The sequence below is a fragment of the Nothoprocta perdicaria genome, unplaced genomic scaffold (assembly GCF_003342845.1).
Source record: "Nothoprocta perdicaria isolate Ctin4 unplaced genomic scaffold, notPer1 scaffold_200, whole genome shotgun sequence".
Classification (NCBI taxonomy): Eukaryota; Metazoa; Chordata; class Aves; order Tinamiformes; family Tinamidae; genus Nothoprocta; species Nothoprocta perdicaria.
The window spans coordinates 459090-479078 of NW_020455206.1; the positions used below are offsets into that span (position 1 = coordinate 459090).

Sequence of the window (19989 nt, forward strand, 5' to 3'; positions counted from 1 at the left end):
TAAGCAGCCATAACTAAACTCACATGGTTTTTGTTCAAAAGCTGTTTGTGGAGATAATGGTAAGCACCAGGTTTATCTAGATAGCCTACAAGCCTTGAATAAACATCCTGCCCTCTTTTAGTACACTGGAAATTTTGCGAGTGTACAAAAAGCAGTTTATTATAGACAGTATGTGGTTTATCAGAAGATTTTATAACACTACAAAGTGTTCAGTTATAGCGTCCTCACTTCACCAATGGGGTAACTGAGGCTTAAAGCATTAAAAGGTAAAGGTCACCAAAACTGCTGTGGTAGAATTAAGACTTGGAATCAGATTTTTGGAGAACCAGTTCAGGATCCCATTCAGCACTGCTGCCCAGTCAGCATCATTTTGTGAACATATCCTGGTGAATCAAGCCACGTGAGGCAGCCAAGATTTTCATTTTCCTCATGAGGAGTACATTTGTGAGTGCTCTCATGCCTGGCCACAAGAATGACAACCCTTGGTGAAACATCGGTAGATGACTGTGGGGGGGCATATATTTGTGTCCCACTTTGTAGGCAAGTTTCTATTTGCAGTATACTCCCTTGCAAAACACATATAAAGCATGGGGTAATAATTGTCCTATGTGCATAAATGCTTTCTCTACATCTGAAGAGGTTATCACTGATTTTGTTAGACTGTTCTAACAGGCTTCTGTTTCCCTCTGCTTTTCTTTGGGTAAGCCTGTGCACTTTGTTAGGGGTGGATGCAAGTATGTGCAGACCATATAAAATTTAACATGTAAGATTTTATTCTACACTGTGCAGAATCTCTGTTGAGTGTTTACTTGTTTATTCTGGCTAACTACACCTCTGCTCTGCTTTATATTTCTAGTTACTTGCCAAATTCTAATTACCTTTGTTGAACTCTTACTCATTTTTGACAGTGGTATTTCTTTGGTAGCTGTCTGACACTGTTAGTATGACATTGTCTGTCCTCTCTCTTACTGCAGGAACAAGTAAGACTTATATTTCATGATGGTAAATTATGATGGAGCTTTAGTTTGCATGTGGAATGGGATTTTGGGCTCTTATACCAGCAGTTGTCATTCATTAGTTCTGGAAAGTTACAGCAGCAAGGGAAAGATGTATATGCAATGTTGCTTTGATGAACAAGCAAAAGTGATTGTGATATCTTAGTTTAGATCTTTTTTATGGTTCAAAGGAGAACCCCTCCTTTGAGGAACTCCTGCAGTGGGAAAGCTTGTCTAAAAGAAACTGTTTTGGGTGTGTACAAATGAAGCCTGTGCTATCTTCGTCACAACAGAGGGGCCACCTACATCTCCTACATAGAGCTCTTGCTCTTTCCACTTGCCTTTCATATTTCAGAGCTCATCTGTTTAGCTCTTTATCATAGAAACAACATATAACCTTTAGCAGTTTTGGCTGCCCTATCATTTCCTGAAATACAACTGCCAGGGAATAGCAGCCCATTAATGGCAGTCATTGCCAACAGGATGGAAAACTCTGTCAACATCTCATTAACATTTTTGGTGAGAAGGCAGAAAATGTATGAGGGAGTGGGGATAGGTATATCCTACCTACCCCACCTATATATGTGCATAGGTGCACCATGTATATGAATGGAAACCTGGGAGCCTGATGGATCCTAGTGTCTATTAAAAGCAAATTATAAACAGCAATACTAGCCAGAATTGCACTGAGATGGCAGAGGTCCTTAACAGCTTTGATGGGCTGCCAATAGTCGTTTGAAACAAATCGCTCAATGCTGTGATACCTCAGCTTCCAATAACAGAGGGCAAATGGCCTTCCAGGAGGAGATATAGATTTTCCTCTGAGATATGGAAAGGGAAATAAATTAAATTATGTTAGAACATATTTTTTCTTTTTTTTTTTTTCTTAAGAAAAAGAGGGGAAGAGAGAGAGAGAGAGAGAGAGAGAGAGAGAGACAGGAAAGAAAACAGGGAACAGAGAAAGAGACAGAAAATAAGCTCCAGCAGGCATTTGCAATTTAATTGATATTTGGCGGCAGGAAGCCAATCAGTATAAGTAAATTGACGTTATAAGATAAAAATAATCGCTTAATGGGATACCTTCTCCCATGGCTGAGGCAGGCCAAATAAATATAACCATGCACACTGAAGCAGCGTGACGGCCGTTACTGGGTACAGCTTGCTGCTGCCTTACTGGCAGGGTTCTGCTCAGGCTGCAGTTTATTTTTATGGCATCTGTCTCCACTCCCTGAGAGAAGGCAATGAGGGGTTTCACATTGATTGCTGCCGCAGCCAAAGGCAGCGGCTGAGAGCACGAGACCGTAATTAATGGCTTTATTTGCTAGAGTACCGCTGAGAACAATCGAGTTTGTTAAAGGAACGACCGATGCCAGCTTTCCTGGAGGCACAAGGGAGGTGCTGGAGTATGGAGTCCGGCAGCCAGAAACTGGGCATCTCACCAGATGATCCACATGCATGGGGAGCACCTGGCAGACCAAGTGTCAGTGAAGCCTGAGCGGTTCATGGCTCTGCTGATGAAGCTAGAGCCATGGATGAGGGCTAGCGTGGGAGATGGCTTCGCAGGGCACATGCTCACAAATATAACCATGAGGATACTTTCTAATCCTACTTGAGTATCTAATTATGGGGCTGTAGACTCCAGTTCATATATTTTTCTTCATATATATTCAAGACTGCTGTAAGACATTCAAATCAAACAAACAAACAAACAAACAAAAACTTTGTATTTTAGGCAGCAAGGCCCACCTTTTTCTATCAAGTGGCAAAAAGGGTAATGTAATCTTTTCTTCCTGTCTTTTCTGTCACCCCATACAATACATTTGCTTTTATTATATAATAGTTAAACTTAACTTCATAAAGCTTTTTCTCTTTCTTTCCTGATCTTTGCTCTTCTTTGCTCACTAAGGAGCAGAATGGCACCAACTATTAATTTTTTGAGCTTTGGGGCATCTTTTCTTTTTTTTTTTAAATCAAATTCTTAGCTTCTCCCTAGGAAGAGAAAATTTGGTTTTAGATGTATCAATTATTTTTTAGCTAAAATTCCATAATTACATATAAATGTCTATGTATATGCACATATATGTATGTAAAAAAAAAATAGTAGGCAACATATGTCTTGAATATATCTCGCTTTCCTATGAGAATAATGAAGTCAAGAAGAAAGATGGGGAAAAATGTTGCAAATAGTGACTTAGCTAATCTTCCATATTACATACTTTTGAAATAATCAGAATACAACTCCAGGAAGTACTCCAGACAATATTCTGAACTGTAATGATGCAGAATACAGTACGCTACAAGAAACAGACTGATATGCAGGGAGGAGTCCGGCACAGCTCACCAGGACAATTGGGGAAGTGCAGTGACTTATAAGGAAGGGCTAAGAGATCTAGGATTGATCAATCTGGAGAAGTTTTGTTTTGTTTGTTATGTTTGTAGATAGATAACTATAAATAAAAATAAATAAACTTAAACATCAAAATCATATTGAATTGAAAAACTAAATAATTTGCACTTGAAAATAGCAAGATGGAATATTTCAAAACATTCAGAACATTGCCCTTTGGAGTTTTGGAGTTACACACTTCTTTAGAAATGATCTTGGCCTGCAAGCAAGTCACTTTCCATGAATCTAAAATTTTCAACTGAAAAATAGTCTTAAAAAAATGTCCCAGGTCCTATTAATTTACAGTCACAGTCTTATTCATTGCCATTGACTTCTGTGGCAGAATGAAACTAAAAGAGACCTGTATGTGTTACAATGGATGTTTGCTCACAAACTAACATTATGTATTCATAGAAATGATTTGTTTGCAGACATATGGCTGTCATGAAGACAGAGGGAACATTCACATACTGTGGTCTGTAAAATTTATTTGCCAACCTCTATCCATATTTTTTTTCTTGGCTGAGTTATCCAATTAAATGGAAGAAAAAAAAGTGAGTCTAACAAAAATTACAACACAGACATGAGCAAAATGGCAATCTCAGATTAGGATTGGGGAAGTGTATTTATTTCAACCGAACTTCTTAAGTTATAGGAACTTCCTTGGTTCTTAGGTCATTGGCAGAAGTGACCAACTCAACATAAACTTTTTCACTCTTAATGAAAGCAGGTTTTGGAGTAATGGAAATAAGTGAAAATTTTCCATACTTGCTTTATTATGGCATTCTTGTGATAGGCACAGTATCAAGGGAATTGCATCGCAGGTTGCTGAGTTTCACTACAGGATAAATAATTAACGTTCAGATGACATTAAATAATTACTGTAATTAGTAAGGAGCTGCACAATTTTCTAAAGAGATACACCATTTTCCATTAAAAATAAAATTTTGGATCATTTAGTTTTGTTTTCTGTTCAGTGCATCAGAACATTTAAGGTTTATAAGGCAGAACAATGAAATATGAATACATATTAAAAAAATGTTCTTTTTTTTTTTTTAGACCAAAGCCTTTGGTCTTATTTTGTTTTGATTTTTTTTTTTTAAATCAAGAGTGCAAAATCACAAATGCAGCCAAGATGCCAAAATAGTACTAATAAAAACTAACATGATGTTTCACTGCCACTGCAGTTAAACTGACATGACATTTGCCTATGCCCTTGCATATGTCAGAAGCAGCTCTTCCCCTACCATTCTGCTGCCTGTGTCACTCCACAGAACATGGCCTGTCAGTACTGCATCCTTACGCTGTTTACCGCACTTCAGGATCAGGAACATATAGGGTCCTTAACAAAAACTAATGCCATAGTTACTTGTAGAGGACCACAGTGTAACCATGTTGACTTCAGATTCACCACCTTCTACCCATCTGAGACCATGTACTGCTCTATATACCCACTAATTCTCCTTTTCAATATGGAATGAAGAAGGGGTTAGAAATTGTAACAACTAAATTTAAAATTTGAGACCTATATGGCTTCAACAGATATGGAGGTATAAGTCAAAGAGGATGTTGAAGGTTGATGATGTCTGAAAATGGCCATATAGAAGTAGTATTCAGTGTAGATAGCAGTAATTCTGAAGTGTGCAGAGAATATACGTATACTTGTCCCTTCATGCCAAGTGGGACATGCTATAGCTCATAGATCTTAGTGCACAGGGTTCTGCATTTATACAAGGGGTTTCCTGTGCATGAATACGCAGGGGACTGGAATGTGTAGGCAAATGACCAAAATCATGGTTGTTAGAGGTAGGAAGGATTGGAGGAACCATGCCCTCACTTCTGGGGGAGTGTGTTGGGATGGAGAGAAGACAAAGAGTTTTCTATGTATGACTGGTGGCAGCCAGGAGAGGTCTGGGTTCTCTGCTGAGGTGTTGTTTTGTGGGGCATTGTTGCTGTGCATAAGGTTGCCTGATTGTGGCTCAAAGAGGAACCTAGCAGACCATATAGAAAGCTTGCAGACTATGCAGTCTACAGCAAACACTAGACAACATAAATACATTCAGGTAGGTAGGAAAGGTAGCTAAAGAAAAAGGGACATGCAGATATAATTTCAGGATGTCAGAAGTAAATAGAATTTTCTGAAGCACCATTCTAAAATGTATTACTCGCCAGTAATTTTTAGATACCAGTATTTTTAAAACGTTTGGCCCAGGTAATGCCTCTGATTAAAATACTTTTAAAATTGCGCTTCCTGTAACTTCTACATATCTATGTTTACATATTATGTTATATCTTGTAATGTTGATTAAGGATAATTCCTATATTTTTTGCTATTCAATCTAAACTATTCTCCTGAATATCTCCTGAATGGAGATATTTCTTTGCTTAGTTGTAAGTATGCACATTTTCTGTCTTGAAGATCTCAATTTGTGATTTTTTGAAAAATGAAATATTATTTAAATGAAATCCATGAAAAGTCTGCAGGTAGTAGAAGCTTTTTGTGTGTGTGTGCTATTTGTGAGTAACAGGGATGGAGAGGGAGGTTTGATTCCTTCCACTTGCGAATGATCCACAGAATCTCTCTGGCATTTTAGAGCTGTACAAGCTGAGTCCTCTCTATTCTCCTTATTTCTCTCTGTCTTCATATTAAAACCAGTACCTTTTAGAGGTTGGTGATACCGTTTCAATGTTTTCCTAGGAATTTTGTTTTTAAAATGAGTAGCATTCTGCTTAAAAGCCCACAGCAATTTTCAGAACTTTTGCCAAGTTCCTTGACACCACAGTGAAACAAGACTTTTCCTCTTCAGTTATTCTGCCTAGTGGAGTGTGTTACTCATCTTGGTGTTTTGAACTTCAACCCATCAAGTGGATGGGATGTAGTTGAGGTCCTTGCTAATTTTTTTCTCCAGGTAAGGTTCTGAAAAGGTGTTTTGACAAGTACTCATGGCAATTTTGCTTTGTTTTTAAGCTTCTCTCTGCTTTTAAACTTTAATGGAGAAATTAGTTTTGAACAAGGTCATCTGAACAGTTTATACTTCCTTCTGTCATCTCATCGAATGTTGCAGCAAAACTTGCAAAACTTCTTCAAATTATGTCTTTTATAGGAGTGCAATATGTTGGTTGTTTGTGGTGTTGAAAGTTCCCTTGAGCTCTATGAGATCTGTTTCCACTCTGTTTATCTTCATCAGAATAATAAATGCCCTATTTTATATTGCTTTATTGAATGGTTATCTTGTTTACAGAGACCCCTTCGGATTGCTTTTATATTTTGTACTATTTTTCATGTGGCTGTCAAATTTAGGTCTTTTCTCCTTTCCGCTTCCTCCTTTATTGCTGTACTCACAGAACCTTATTCATATATATGCCAGTGACCTTTATACTGTCAGCCTGGTTTAAAGAGTTTTTTAGGAACCAAAACTTCATCTAATGCTATAGGAGGGGTTAGACTCTCCAGGCTACCAAATGTTTGGAGGAAAACTTGATAAGTAACAACTGTCCATCTTACACAGTGTTTAACTCTCTTCTTACAAACATAAAGCCTCAACACAGAAGTATTTTTCAAAGGTACGAATTATCTTTTCATTAGTTGTAATAGGAGGCGAATTTGGCACATACAGTACTAAAAGGGTCACAATTTTACCTTCAGATTGCACTTTGTATATTGACCAAAAATGCATTAAAAAAAAAAGAAATATATATTGTATCATAATATCAAAGTAGATGTAAGCAAAGTCAAAATAACCTAGGGGAGCTTGTAACTGCCAATTAAAAACCAATTTTAACTGATTGTACACCAAATAATGTACATGTCTCTATATTTTGCTGCCAAACACATCTTATAAATGGATTAGGAAAAAATCAGTTTCTCATAATTACTTATTAGTAAATTAATCATGGCTTTTTTAAGGAGTTGTATATATATAAAATATATGCCAAATATATATATCTTCTCTTAGATACTATGCTCACAAAAATATTAACCCTATTCATACATGATCTTGCAGCTTGACTTACAGGTCTTGCTGTCTTGGATATACAGCCCAGTGGGCTTGTTTGCTAGATGCAATCGTCCAGGGCTTGTGTGTCACTGAGCCAAATCGTACTGTGCTGTGCTTTGCAAGGGGGGAGGATACGAGTGTCAGTGAGTCCACCTCTTCTTACTCAGCTTCTTTGTTTTCAACCATTTTCTCTCCAGTTCTGAATTGTCTCCCAGAAGGTGAGGAATAAAGATATCATTGACACTGCTTGGGCTGCTTTTTAGAAATAAAACTTAATCACAAGTACAATCACAACAAAACACTAAGTGTCCTTCCAACCCCTACTGCTCGAAAAATTTCACAGTCATTTCCCTCTCCCCCTTTGCTTTCACAGTTGTCTGGTTCAGTAGTCATGGTAGTAGCATGTGGTGGCTTGTCTTGTGCCCACCAAGAAGAGAGCTGTGTAGGGTTTAAAGGCATACAGACCTTTGACAATCTGATCATCAACCCAAAACATTCAGAAAAACCTTCTCCAGCACATGAAGAACCCTGATGGCCAAAGGAGTTAGTATTTGTAGAACAATAGCTTTGCTCTACCCTGGTGAAAGTGTAAGCAAAGGTCTAGAGACTTGCCTTGGAATGTTGGGTCCCCTCTGCCTATCATAGTCTGACCATAGTGCTGCTGAAGAGCAAATCAAGCCCACATCCATTCTAACCTGCACGGATCTTTGCTAGTCTGTACATCAGCAGAGACATAGGACTGCAACACTTGTTCTGACCTCAAGCCTCCAGAGAGATGGCCTCTATCAGTGTAGCCAGGCAGAATATGAAAGGAAAAGACAAACAGAGGTTCATGCAAAGTTTGGGATGTGAGCACACTTAGACCTGCTCACAGAGCCTTTACCAGTGCACAAACAATCCTGCTCCACTCAGTGGCACTATTCACACAAGTGTTAGCTCAGATAGAGAGGCTGTCAGGATCACAGGAGTTAAGCCTCTGATCCCATGGCTTTTCACCTGACCACTGAATGCCAGTACAGGGTTGGGAGGCAGGGTTGCCAGTATAGGGTTGGCTGGGTTTTGCCAACATAAGCTAATAGGGAAGTAACAAAACTTCTGTATGATGGCTGCAGCCTTAAAATCATAGCAAGGGAGAAGATGGACTGCAGTTGCGTGGATGGTTAGTACATAACCCCTCCCTTTTTTTTTTTTTTTTTTTTTCTGATTCTTTTAATAAGCTTAGTGGTTCACAGCTTTGCAGCTATGGAATACAGCTCTGCATGCATAACAGAGCTTCAGAATAGAATCCTTTGTGCTTAAGCACATGGTGCTACTCTCGCATCAGGACTTCCATATGTTCCATATGTCTGGAAGGACTGGGACAAATGCTGTCTTAGTGGAGAGTGTTTCCATCATCTTTCAGCAAAATACCAGAGGTAGCCGTTCAATGATAAAAGTATTAATGAGATTGTTGCAGAGTATTTTAATAAGAACAACACTGGCAGGCATGTGTCACAGCTCAAATTGTCCCTTTTTTCTTTATCTCTTAATTTTTTGATCCCTTGGAAAAATTACGAAATTCAGCCCTGGGAATAAAAGTCTTATGCAGCAGAGCTTAAATATATGGAAAGAGAAAAATGAGTGAGGCAATGCTGACGTTGAGGGAGGATTGTCACTGATATTTTGAAAATGCTGTACCCCATCCTAGTGAAGAAATCAGAGTATCACTGTCAGGCAGTTTATGAAGGCATTCCTCAACAGTCTCCAGCTTATCTCTTGTTTTAGGACATTGTCCTTGCTTAGAAGCCTGTTTATGCTGGAGCTTGCAAGATGCAAAGATGTGGTATGCTCCACAGTCACTGTGGGTCATGTTTGTGCTGCGCATAGACCCTGAAACTGGCAGGAACAAACTGGTGCAGCTGGGCACTGGCACAAGGATTTGCAGCTGAAAGCTCTGGTGATACAGTTTGATTGACAGTACACTGGGTAAACGCTAGCAAGAGGTGGGAATTGCTTCTGACTGCATACCAGTGCTTGTGTACTGGTGGGGTGAGCACTGGTGGAAAAAAAGGTGGAAATGTGCTCTTGAGCGTACGTGAGGAATGTGTTTGTTTGCAGTCACTTACTGTAACATGGATTGAAACAGGCTACCTTTCGTTCACTGTGTCCATCCTGGAAGGTGGAATATATAAAACAGCTCATGCATCTACCTAGGACTTAGTGACAGCTTAGTGTGGCAGTGCCCTTAGCTCCAACTTTTCCTTTTCACAGTTTTAAGAGCAAGAGGCAGGACTGAGACCAGGGTGGAGGGTGAGTGATGGTGGAGATGGTCTCAAGGTGACCCCACATTTTAAATAATACAAGACACAGGATATAGCTAAAAAATCTCCAATCTGAAGATCCTGTGACCTTCCTAGCTCACCCACTCTCAGCCCTGGCTTTGCTGGATTCCCAAGTGTGCTGGGCTGTGTTCAGCCTGAGGCTGTATGTAAGGACCTAGTTCTCCTCTCAGCTTACATTGTTCCTGAGGAGTGTGAAAATGTCATAACTCAGTCTTTTTGGAGCTATGTGTCCAAATAAGGCCCAGGATGCTGGACACAGTGGGCACAGTAACCAAGAGAAGAGCTGAGGTCAGGGAATCCTAACTGTGAAGTCTTTCTGTATTTTTACAGTTATTTTGACTCTAAGTTTGGTAAAATATCAGTATAAATGCAATGTTTAAATGAGAGCGTTTAGCAAAATTTTCCTGAGTTTTTACAAGCTTGGACGTAAAATAGTACATTGCAGTAGAGGGAGGCTGATCTCTGTGTCTCCAAGAAGAGCTGAACTGGTCCAAGTATATCTAACAGGTCAAGCTTTGAAATGAAGAAGCAATAAGCCACTGAAATGGTACTATCACCAAAACATGATTGATCAATTGAATTCTATCAGAGACAGTGGGCAGTGAGATTAACTCAGGCCTGATGGGTTCAATGAGTTAAAGCATGATGTTCATTTCAGCTTCATTTCACCAGTCTTTGCTTGTGAAATTGGTCAATCAATAGAGGTTGAAGATCATATATATATATATTGGTGACCATCTTATAGAGAATATAATCTAGTGTAGCCAGCTCCTGACTCCGGCTGCCTTCAGTGGGTAATGGAGACAGAGCAGAGACTCTATCAGTGCCATCAAAATGGCCTGATATCTTTTCCAAATGAAAAGTATTTTTGGACCTCTGATGATTTATCTTTTTTTTCCTCTTTTTCACTTTGATCTATGACAAAACCCATACCCATCTTTGTGAAATATAGGATCGCTTCAAAATATAAAGCTTCATTTTTAGTGACACTATCTTTTTTTTTTTTAAAAAAAGTAACATTTTTTATAAAACTCAGATAGTGCAAATGCAGGGATCTCTCCCAATATTTGCAATTCTAAAGCCAGTGCTTTACTAGGAAGGACAAGTAGCTGCTTGGTGCCAGAGGAACATATTCCTTAGAAGATGGTATAAATATTCGGATTACATTTTAAACAAAGCCTTCCAAATGGTAATTAAACAAAGTCTTTATCTTCTCTGGACTAATTTACAGGCATAATACAAGGAAACAAATCACCTTTTTGCCTCCTGGTAATATTTCATTTGCTTTATAATGTTTTAAGCATAGTGAATAACATCCTTCCTAATTAGCCAGCATCTCCCTGTAAGGTGGAGTAATTAGGTATGATACCAGGTAATGAAGTTGGACAGTACAAATTAGAGACAGAATCCATGTCCTTTATGAATATGGGCTGTTCATACTATTGGTTATTTACTTCCTCGCTTAACCCTGTAAAACCATGTTGCTAAAAAAGCTCGAAACCCCTCAAAAGCTAAAAACCAGGAGACTGCCTTTTCCCTGGTACAGAATTACATTAGATAGATATCCTAAGAGATGTGTGCTTTATGGTACATCAATGTTTTTAGAAACTCGGGAAATATTATTCCAGATGAATTTAAGTATGGCTACAATCTACATTTATTTACACCCGTTAAGGAATCTCTCCCATATTATTTCATAATGCTACTTCATAAAGAAATAATTAAATGGGTGATTTTATCTCTCTAAACAATAAAAATGCTACTAATAAAATGAGCGGAAGATTTTTTTTCCCTTAATTTCAATGTTTTTACCGGCATAATTTAACTTTTCTAGCACTAAGCTTTAGGAGCATTTTAAAAGTGCTGTGGTGTTTTATGAGAACTAAGATTATTTGTTCTCCTTAATTAGATCCATAGTTTTAGAACTGTGTAAATTAAAAACTATTTTAAAACAAAGGAGTTAAAGGGTCGATATTGTTAAAAAAATGTTTCAGACATATCTAGCAATTCTGTGTTTCCTATTGTTTCAGAAAATATATAAAAACATATATTTAACCATATAATATAAAAGTATAATAAAAAATACATCACAATTCATCAAATTCCTTGACCTACTCTTGCCATCTGTTAATGTCTCCATAAAATAATTTCTTAAATAACTAAGACCTACTATTTCTGAATGATATCACCACACTTTAGCCAGCCTTTTGTCAGCAAGATGAAAAAATGTCATATCTCTTCTCAGTGCCATATCTGTTCTTTGTGGAAGCAAAGAACACTTTCTAGACTATTCTGACTTTTACTGACTGCAGGGAATTCTTTACTAAAATGTAATGCTAGCACTGCATTTGCCTTCAGCTCTCTGAAGTCATAACATTTCTTTTTTGCTTTTTTTTTTTGTTTTCAGATGTCCAGTAGTAAATGTGAAAAGGGGGAGGATGTTTGTAGGAATTTTCCCTGTATAAAGATGTACCTAAATGCCATGAGCTCATCAACTATGAATCACTGGTTTATGATCTGAGCTTAATGCTCATATATGCTCACTCCCAAGCAGTATCTGAACTTGGAGTTGGTTTGCTGAATTGGCTCATGCGAGATCAATGGAAGAGCTACTGAAGCCGCAGCACTGTCCAGTGGAGCAGATTCAGTGCCAGATCAGACTTGGTGCTGATGTAGAGAAGGAGGAGCACACTCCCTCCTCCAAATTAGGGCAAATCTGAATGTGCAGGCTGCAGAGAGATCTATGAGAGATGTAGTTCTTCGGTCATCATTTTAGGAGGGAATATATGTATCTGAGAATGTTGTGACCTAAGGATGCGTTCTTGTACTGTTTTTATAATAATGTGTTGGCTTGTGCTGTATTATCATTAGAGACAAAGGGTGAAACATTCACTTGAGAAGAATGTCCTCTTTCGCTGTAAGGAGAATATTTTATCTACATTCTTCATTACCATTTCTGGAAAGATGCCACTGGACCGGGAACTAATTGTTCTGCAGAGTTGGTATGCACATTTGCAGTGCTACTGTCAACAAAATGCAATCCTCCTAGGTGGATGCATTGATTATATAAAAAATGTTTTTACCACTCCCTGGAGTCTATTTATTACCCATACTGTTTCAAACCTGCCAACAGTACTTTAATTATTGGAAATGTTCTAGTATATTCAAACAATGCATAATACTAATGGTAATTATCTCACATTTATATAATACCTCTCTGGCAAATGCATCTCAAAGACCTTTATGAATTTTTAGGTGTCATGTACAGCATATAGAGAGCCCTTTAGTTGTTCAGGGCTTGTTTTCTGGAGTTAGTGAGTTTGGGAGAGAAAGTAAAGCACTGAGCATCTCTTTGGTCATGGAGTGCACCGACAGAGACAGGTAGGGAAGAAAAGTGTATGTATGTAAGATGCAGTTTCCAAACTAGGATGTCCTAGACAGTGTCAGGTCATCCTAACAGTTTCAGAACTGCATCATTTCTGCCCAGGTATCTCCCTGTTGGCCAACCATATACTCATTGCCCTTTCATTTCAAAAAAAAAAAAAAAAAAATCAAGCTGTGTCAGCAATCTACTTTGAAAGACTTATTTTGTCCCACATTACTGAGGAGGCCTGTGGAGATCTTACAAATACAAACATAGAAATAGACCCATCGTGTTGGAAAATAGCCCTTTGGCTTGCTGTTTAGGTTCTACTACCTATTAGGCTTTTTAGACTTTCCCCAAGCATATCAAATTCTGGTCTTGAAATTCAAAATCCTCCAAAACTCTCCTCTATCTTCATTTAATTCTATCCTTTGCTATATTGACCAGTACTGCCTGTGCTTTGTTGCCAGCAGCCAAGTGCAATTTGGGTGACTACAGGTTAACTAGCCTGGATAATCCTCTGGCTTGCTTCTCAATTTCTCTGATACTGCCTTTAAATATACATTTTCCTTCCAGGCCAGGCTGTAGGAAGGTCCCCTTTTATTTCTGAAGACATTACAGTGGCAGGTCCTTCTTTGAGTTCCCTAGCAGGAAGGGCAGAGTCAGAAATGCTTATAGGATACTTTCCCTTTCCAGTGCCTTTATTAAGCCTCTTAAACTGCCTGCTGCTTAAGCAGAGATGACAGAGCACAGTACCTAGGATGTAGTGTCCTGAGCCTGTCAGTAGTGTCTGTCAATGAAGGTGCTAACGTTAAAGTTAATATTTGCTTGGGTCAATTTTTTCCAAATGAGTTTGCAATAAAAAAAAAATTCAGAGCTGTGCTCACTGCGAATGTTCTATAACACAAGTGTTGCTGGTAAAATATGAATCTGCTGCACTAGATTTAAATACTAAACTGAATCTGGTTTTTGGCTCTATAAAAAACATGCAAACAATACAGGAGTCATGGAGAACATTTTCCAGGTCATACTATATCTTGCTTCATTTTACTCCTTTTCATCACTCCCTTTAGAAGAAAAAGGTGTAAAGCTTTAACTTTGATGCTAAATAGTGAATAATATTAGTTTAACCTGAAATTTAAAGCCAGCATTTCTATGCTCTAGAGACTGTATCTCCCTGGCCTTTTGCTACCATGTAGCTAGCAACCAGAATTTTAATATTATAAGCCATGCTTGACTAAACCCAGCACTGGGTCTATTAGATAATATTTGATTTGCAATAGTAAAATAAGATTTAAAGATACACTGCTTTCTTATATCCCTCTGCAGTGTTTCACATCTCTGTATGCATGCTCAGACTTTCTATTCAGAGGACAAGTTCAAACTTCTTCTTCCACAGAATAAACAGAACCTAGCACTCTACAGAATCTTACATTGTCTATTTTTGGGTTTAATTACATTAATTTGTCCAAACATGTAAATATAAGCCTGTTATTCATTTTCATTACAGAGATTAACCTAGCTTTTAAAAACCAGTGTTATTTGCTTAGTTGCCAGGTTGAGAGACCTATCTTAAAGAACCCTTTTTTCTTATTATTGATAACAGCACTTTTCTTATTATCGATAATAAAGAACTTTCTGGAAAATGCAGGTGTAAACACACATGATAATCATCCAAATCACTACCTATTTGTAAAAAATATTGCCTAGTGGGTATCACTTATGCTGTTGATGGCCACTGAGTTTCTGGAGAAAGGAATAGTATCTGCAACAGACAGTATTTTTGTTACTTTCAATCAAAAAAAAAAAAAAAAAAAGTAGAATCCACTGTAGAAAATAGAGTGCTGTTATTCGCCGGTAAACTACTTAGACAAAAAGTCACAAGAGCACTAACGATAATCTTATTGTTAAGTATACATTTAATTTATGGTCCTCTAACAATATTGGCATTGAGAAATTATTTTTGAAACATTCTACTGCAATGTTGGCATCTGGAAAAAAATCTCCTAATATTTACTGTTGTTCTTAGAGTTCCACCTCCTGGAGTCCTGGGAATATTGCAGACCTCAGCTTACATAACAGAAAATATATATTTCCATCAGACGAAGGAATAGGTAGAAAAGCACTGTGAGTCTGTTAAAAAGCCAAACTGAAATAAACCCTATGTTGCAGAGTGTTTTTTGAGTGCCAATCTAAACATGTTTTAGATGGCTACTGTGGCTATTTTCCCATGAACGGGGCAGTGATTCTAATGATTTTTGCTAAATCTCTGCCAAAAGGAGAGAGCTAGAAAATGCAGCCTTTCATCATGTTTATAAAATGAAGAAATGTGAAGTGAAATTGTAATAAACCAGAAGGTTGCGTCAGGCCAGGCCTTTTCAGGCCCTTCTGTAGATGATTCTGTGTTTCAGGGATATCCTATTTTAGTGGGCCTGAAATTAGATAGTCCCCATGTTTCAAGAATTGTCCACACAACTACAAGTATTGTTCGATTAGCAGCACTTGTTTCCTCGTATAAACACAACAATGTGTGTACATTGAGTACAGAGTACAATGTGCAGCATAGCATAGGAGTGCTTTTGGACAGCTATAATATTCACACTGTACTGGGAGGATGTGGTTGGGGATGAAGCACATGGACAGTGACTAGGAGAATCAGGTCTGCCATAGGTATTTCACATCAACTATTTCTCTAGCATCAGGTGGTGTACTTATAGTCCAGTTTCTTCCTGGATCTTGACCTATACAGATGACCAGTCTTATCATAAAACATGAGCTTACATATAACCATTAATTACAGTTTGTTCTTCCTTAAATCTTCATCTGAAATCATTGACAGATTGTAGTAAGGACTGACTATAATATAAGCACAGTAAAATGGATCAGTACTGCTTCTGGAAACATATATCTCCCTGTTAGCTGCCTTGGAAAAGAGTCTTTTCATCTTTTCAGCATACTGATGCCCACAAAGGATGATGTCAAAGACTGCTGCTTCAGTCTTGTCATTGCAATGCTTATTTATTCTGCTCTCTTTGTCCACTTTGAAAGGTATCCAGGAGTCTCCAGTACCAAATGGACATTCTCTCCCAGCCAGAGATTTTCTTCGGAAACAGATGCGAGGAGACCTTTTCACTCAGCAGCAATTAGAAGTGTTGGACCGAGTCTTTGAGAGGCAACATTATTCTGACATTTTCACGACAACTGAACCCATCAAACCAGAGCAGGTACTATTGAAAACATTCACCTTTTTTTTTTTTTCAGATGTGCTTTCTGGTGGTTATCAGAGTCCTCCTGACTAGAAACCACCAAATTCTTAGTATTCAGAATCTCCTTATAAAATCATAGCAAAACACACATGGTAACCCTAAACTAATGAAATAATGAAAATTGAAAGAAATCAGTTGTTGTATAAATATTAGCAAGTGACTTGTTAGGCAATACCTGATATAGGTCGCTATCAAATGAGTACTTAAAGAGTATCACAATTTCTGAGGCTTTTGTTAGATCAAAGCTAGCCTATGCAGCTAGTAAAAAGAGGATCTGCAAAACTCTATGCTTAATTTGGGTTCATAGTTAGTATGATTGGGCACACAAATTAGATTTTTGTATCCAGAAATGGCTTATTAGGCATGTAATTGGCCATTTTCTGAGAGAAACACCCAATTAGTATATGAAGGTAAATTAATTGCACCTACAGATTAGCTATGTATTTCAGAAGGACCTGATTATTTTTTTAAAAAGTTCCATTCCTATTTTTACCGAAACACATGCAGGAATTCATTAGCTGTGTCTCTCTATAGTCTTGTTGTTCTAAACCCTCAGCTTTTAATTTAGCTTCAGACTTGGGAGGTAGATAAGAAAATAACGACAATATTTTCAATATAGCTATAACTTGCTGTATTTTCTCTATTCAATAACACATATTTAACTATACTGAACCTGATTCTTAGTATGTTGCATGAACTTTCTGAACTAGAAACATTGGTTTTCCTTGGAGGAATCTGTTCACTTCAGGACCAGTGGAAGATACCAGGAACATAGCAGACTGTTATCTTTGTGACTCCAGAAGGCAGGGCTATGTATGGGCAGGATGTTTCCTTTAAATTAATGCTTATACTGAAGATCATCCAATAGAAATCCCATATGCCTACAAGCCCACATCCCACTTCTACTATTTATTTCCTAGAGTCATAGAATAATTTGTCTTTTACTTGCTTAATCATCAGATATTGGAGGCATAGTTTGTGCTATTCTTGTGATTTTCCTGGTTTGTATGTGTAAGAAATTCTACAAACCTGAACTCAAATAGGAAAAAAAGAAGTGGAGGATGCTGAGATGAATGTGATTTTTTTCAGTCTTCATTAGGAAAGTCAAAGTAAGTGTCTCTGAAAGGTGAAATGGCCTTCATGTACCACTAGATGGTGATTATCCCATCCTTACTACCAGTGATATTATAGAAGACAGGCACAGTACCAGCTCCTACGGTAAACTTTTCCAGTAGCCGTCACATAGAAATTGTGTGGTGTTAAAGAGATGTCCCTTCATGTACTGGAAAAGGATTTACAAAGAGCATTGTGATGGAAAAGGATCATTTTGTTGCTATATGTTTCTGAATTATGTGGAGTTCAAAGTACATAGTCCAGCAATGAAATGAATGTAGGTAGATAAAGGCTTTCTTTTTTTTTTTTTTTTTTTTTTTTGAGGCTGGTCTAAAAGGAAGAGCAGCAGAATTAACAGACAAAGTTTCTGAGGTATCCTGATCGACAAATATGGGATATTCAGCTTTTGTCAGAAAGCAAATATGTTCTTGGCTCTACACAAGCAACTTGAAATAAAATCGCTAAGTATGCAGATGATTTAGATCGGAGATGTGCTCCATTAACTTGGTGGTCAGGACGCTCTTGATGCTCTGAGATGCCAAACAGAACCTGAGAAATATGATGTCAGGAACTGTGAAAGTTGAGGGCTGGGAGAACAGAGCTGTATTGTGTATTCATAAGTTTAATTGCATTTGGAGTTTGTTAGTCATCATGCATTCTCTGTTGGGACATGGTTAAGGGCTTGTGGTTATTTGGGATTAGCCCGTGCTTTTTAGTGACATTCACAGGGGAATTTTCACAAATATAACCACATGTAATTCACATAAATACTGCTGACATCTGAAGATATGATATGAATGCCACTGTTTATAGAAGCATTCCTATTTTGAGCCTTCTGGAAGTGAGGAAGAATTGTCATGAAACTGATTGAAATGGAAAATCTGTCTGAATCAATTAGTAAGGCCAAATAAATCAATTAGAATGAATATACTGAAAGCATTGCTTATGTGATTTGGAAGAGCACATGCAAGCTGATGGCACAGTAAACATAAGAATCTTAGGATGCACCCACATTTTTAGGATGCTCAGAATGAAACCAAATTCAGAAGGTGGTATATTAAGAGCAAAGTTACTAATGGATACATGAAATACCTTTTCCCACAGAAGAAAATTGGGATATATTACATGAGGTATGGAGAGTCTTGATATATTTCATATGAGCTGTTTGTCCCTTGCTTATACATACTGACATAATCCAAAAGGATTATGTGATATTCAAGCCATATGGCTTTGTCCTGGATGATCAAAGGATTGTATAGTGTTGGTGTCTATCAGTCATTAGAAGAATGGCAGTGCAAGTGTGACTGTGCAAATTCACAGCATTGTGCATTTCGTAATCAGTTCCCTGGAACATACGAAATCAGTTTTCTGTGAACATTTGCAGTTATGAAAAAATTGATTAGGTCTGTGTGCAGAAAATGAGCACAAAAGAGCACAATCATGGTGGGAAGGTATTAATTTGACATATAAATTAATTTTTTCAGCAAGTTTTTGTAGGAGAGAGAAAGACTAGCATGCTTTTTGATTCTTGTTTTTCATCCCTATATTATTTATCTATAACAAATATACTCAAAAGGACAATTCAGCTCATGCAAGCAACCTTCAGTTTGAAATTTCCTAAATGCCAGCTGCTTGACTTAACAAGCACAACATTTACCTGCCACTAGATTTTTGCCATGCTATGTGTGCAGGCACTACATGCCAACACTGAAGAATACAGACATATGCATTTGTAGTTGTGTCACTAGGATATTAGGTTGTAAAATGAGGCACATGAAAGGAAAGGCCTTAATTCTTCACTCTGAGGTCTGACCAGTCTGACACAATCTTTAATTATAGGAATACATAGTAGGATCCCTGGCTTATTCAATACACAAAGCTGGAACTGTTTCTGAATGAATGACTATCTGTTATTTTATTTTCTTGTCACTGTGCAGTGGTTGCCTTCTCTTTAAGCATCATGTAAGCTCTTCTCCAAAGGCAAGTGTTCAATTCCCTATGGATTTCTTTATAGATATAGACATCACTTGAGCAGATATGAAAACCCAGGTAATGTTTGTCAAGAGCACAGCAGGTTTTGAGGTGAGAGGTAACTTAGGGGTCTCCATTTAATAATGGAGAACTGTGGAACAAAGACATTAAAGATAAAAGAGTAAAGGAAGACGCTGAATGCGCTCAAAGTAAAAGATTTGACACTGGTGAGTGAATTCTCTGACATGGCCCATCAACATGTCCACATGTAGGACTGGAAATGTATATTATCCATCAGACAAAGCCCACATGCTCTTCAGAAAATACATAAGGAGGAATTCAGGCAACAGCAGCTACTCTTCATCTGGGATAGAGAATTTCTAGTCTGCAAATGTTTACCCATGCAGAAAAAACCTTATGCTACAACTCACTATGGTCAAGACACAAATGAAAAATATCTCCCTTGTTCTCCTTTATACCCATTCATTCTCAAGCTCTCAGGAAGAATTGTCACTGCCTTTGACCAATCCTCCCAGCTCATAAGCAGTGAGGAAGGTTTAGAAAGGAGGAGTAAA

General features: G+C 37.8%; 1 protein-coding gene across 7 annotated transcripts in view; it reads left to right on the top strand.

The window, feature by feature from the left end:
- PAX5 (paired box 5) overlaps positions 1 to 19989 on the top strand; it is a 142642-nt gene that overhangs the window by 36507 nt on the left and 86146 nt on the right. For all 7 annotated transcript variants that reach the window (XM_026038067.1, XM_026038068.1, XM_026038070.1 and 4 more), the window contains one exon: positions 16113 to 16288. In XM_026038067.1, coding sequence (XP_025893852.1) covers positions 16113 to 16288 — 176 coding nt within the window. The remainder of the gene's footprint in view (positions 1 to 16112; positions 16289 to 19989) is intronic.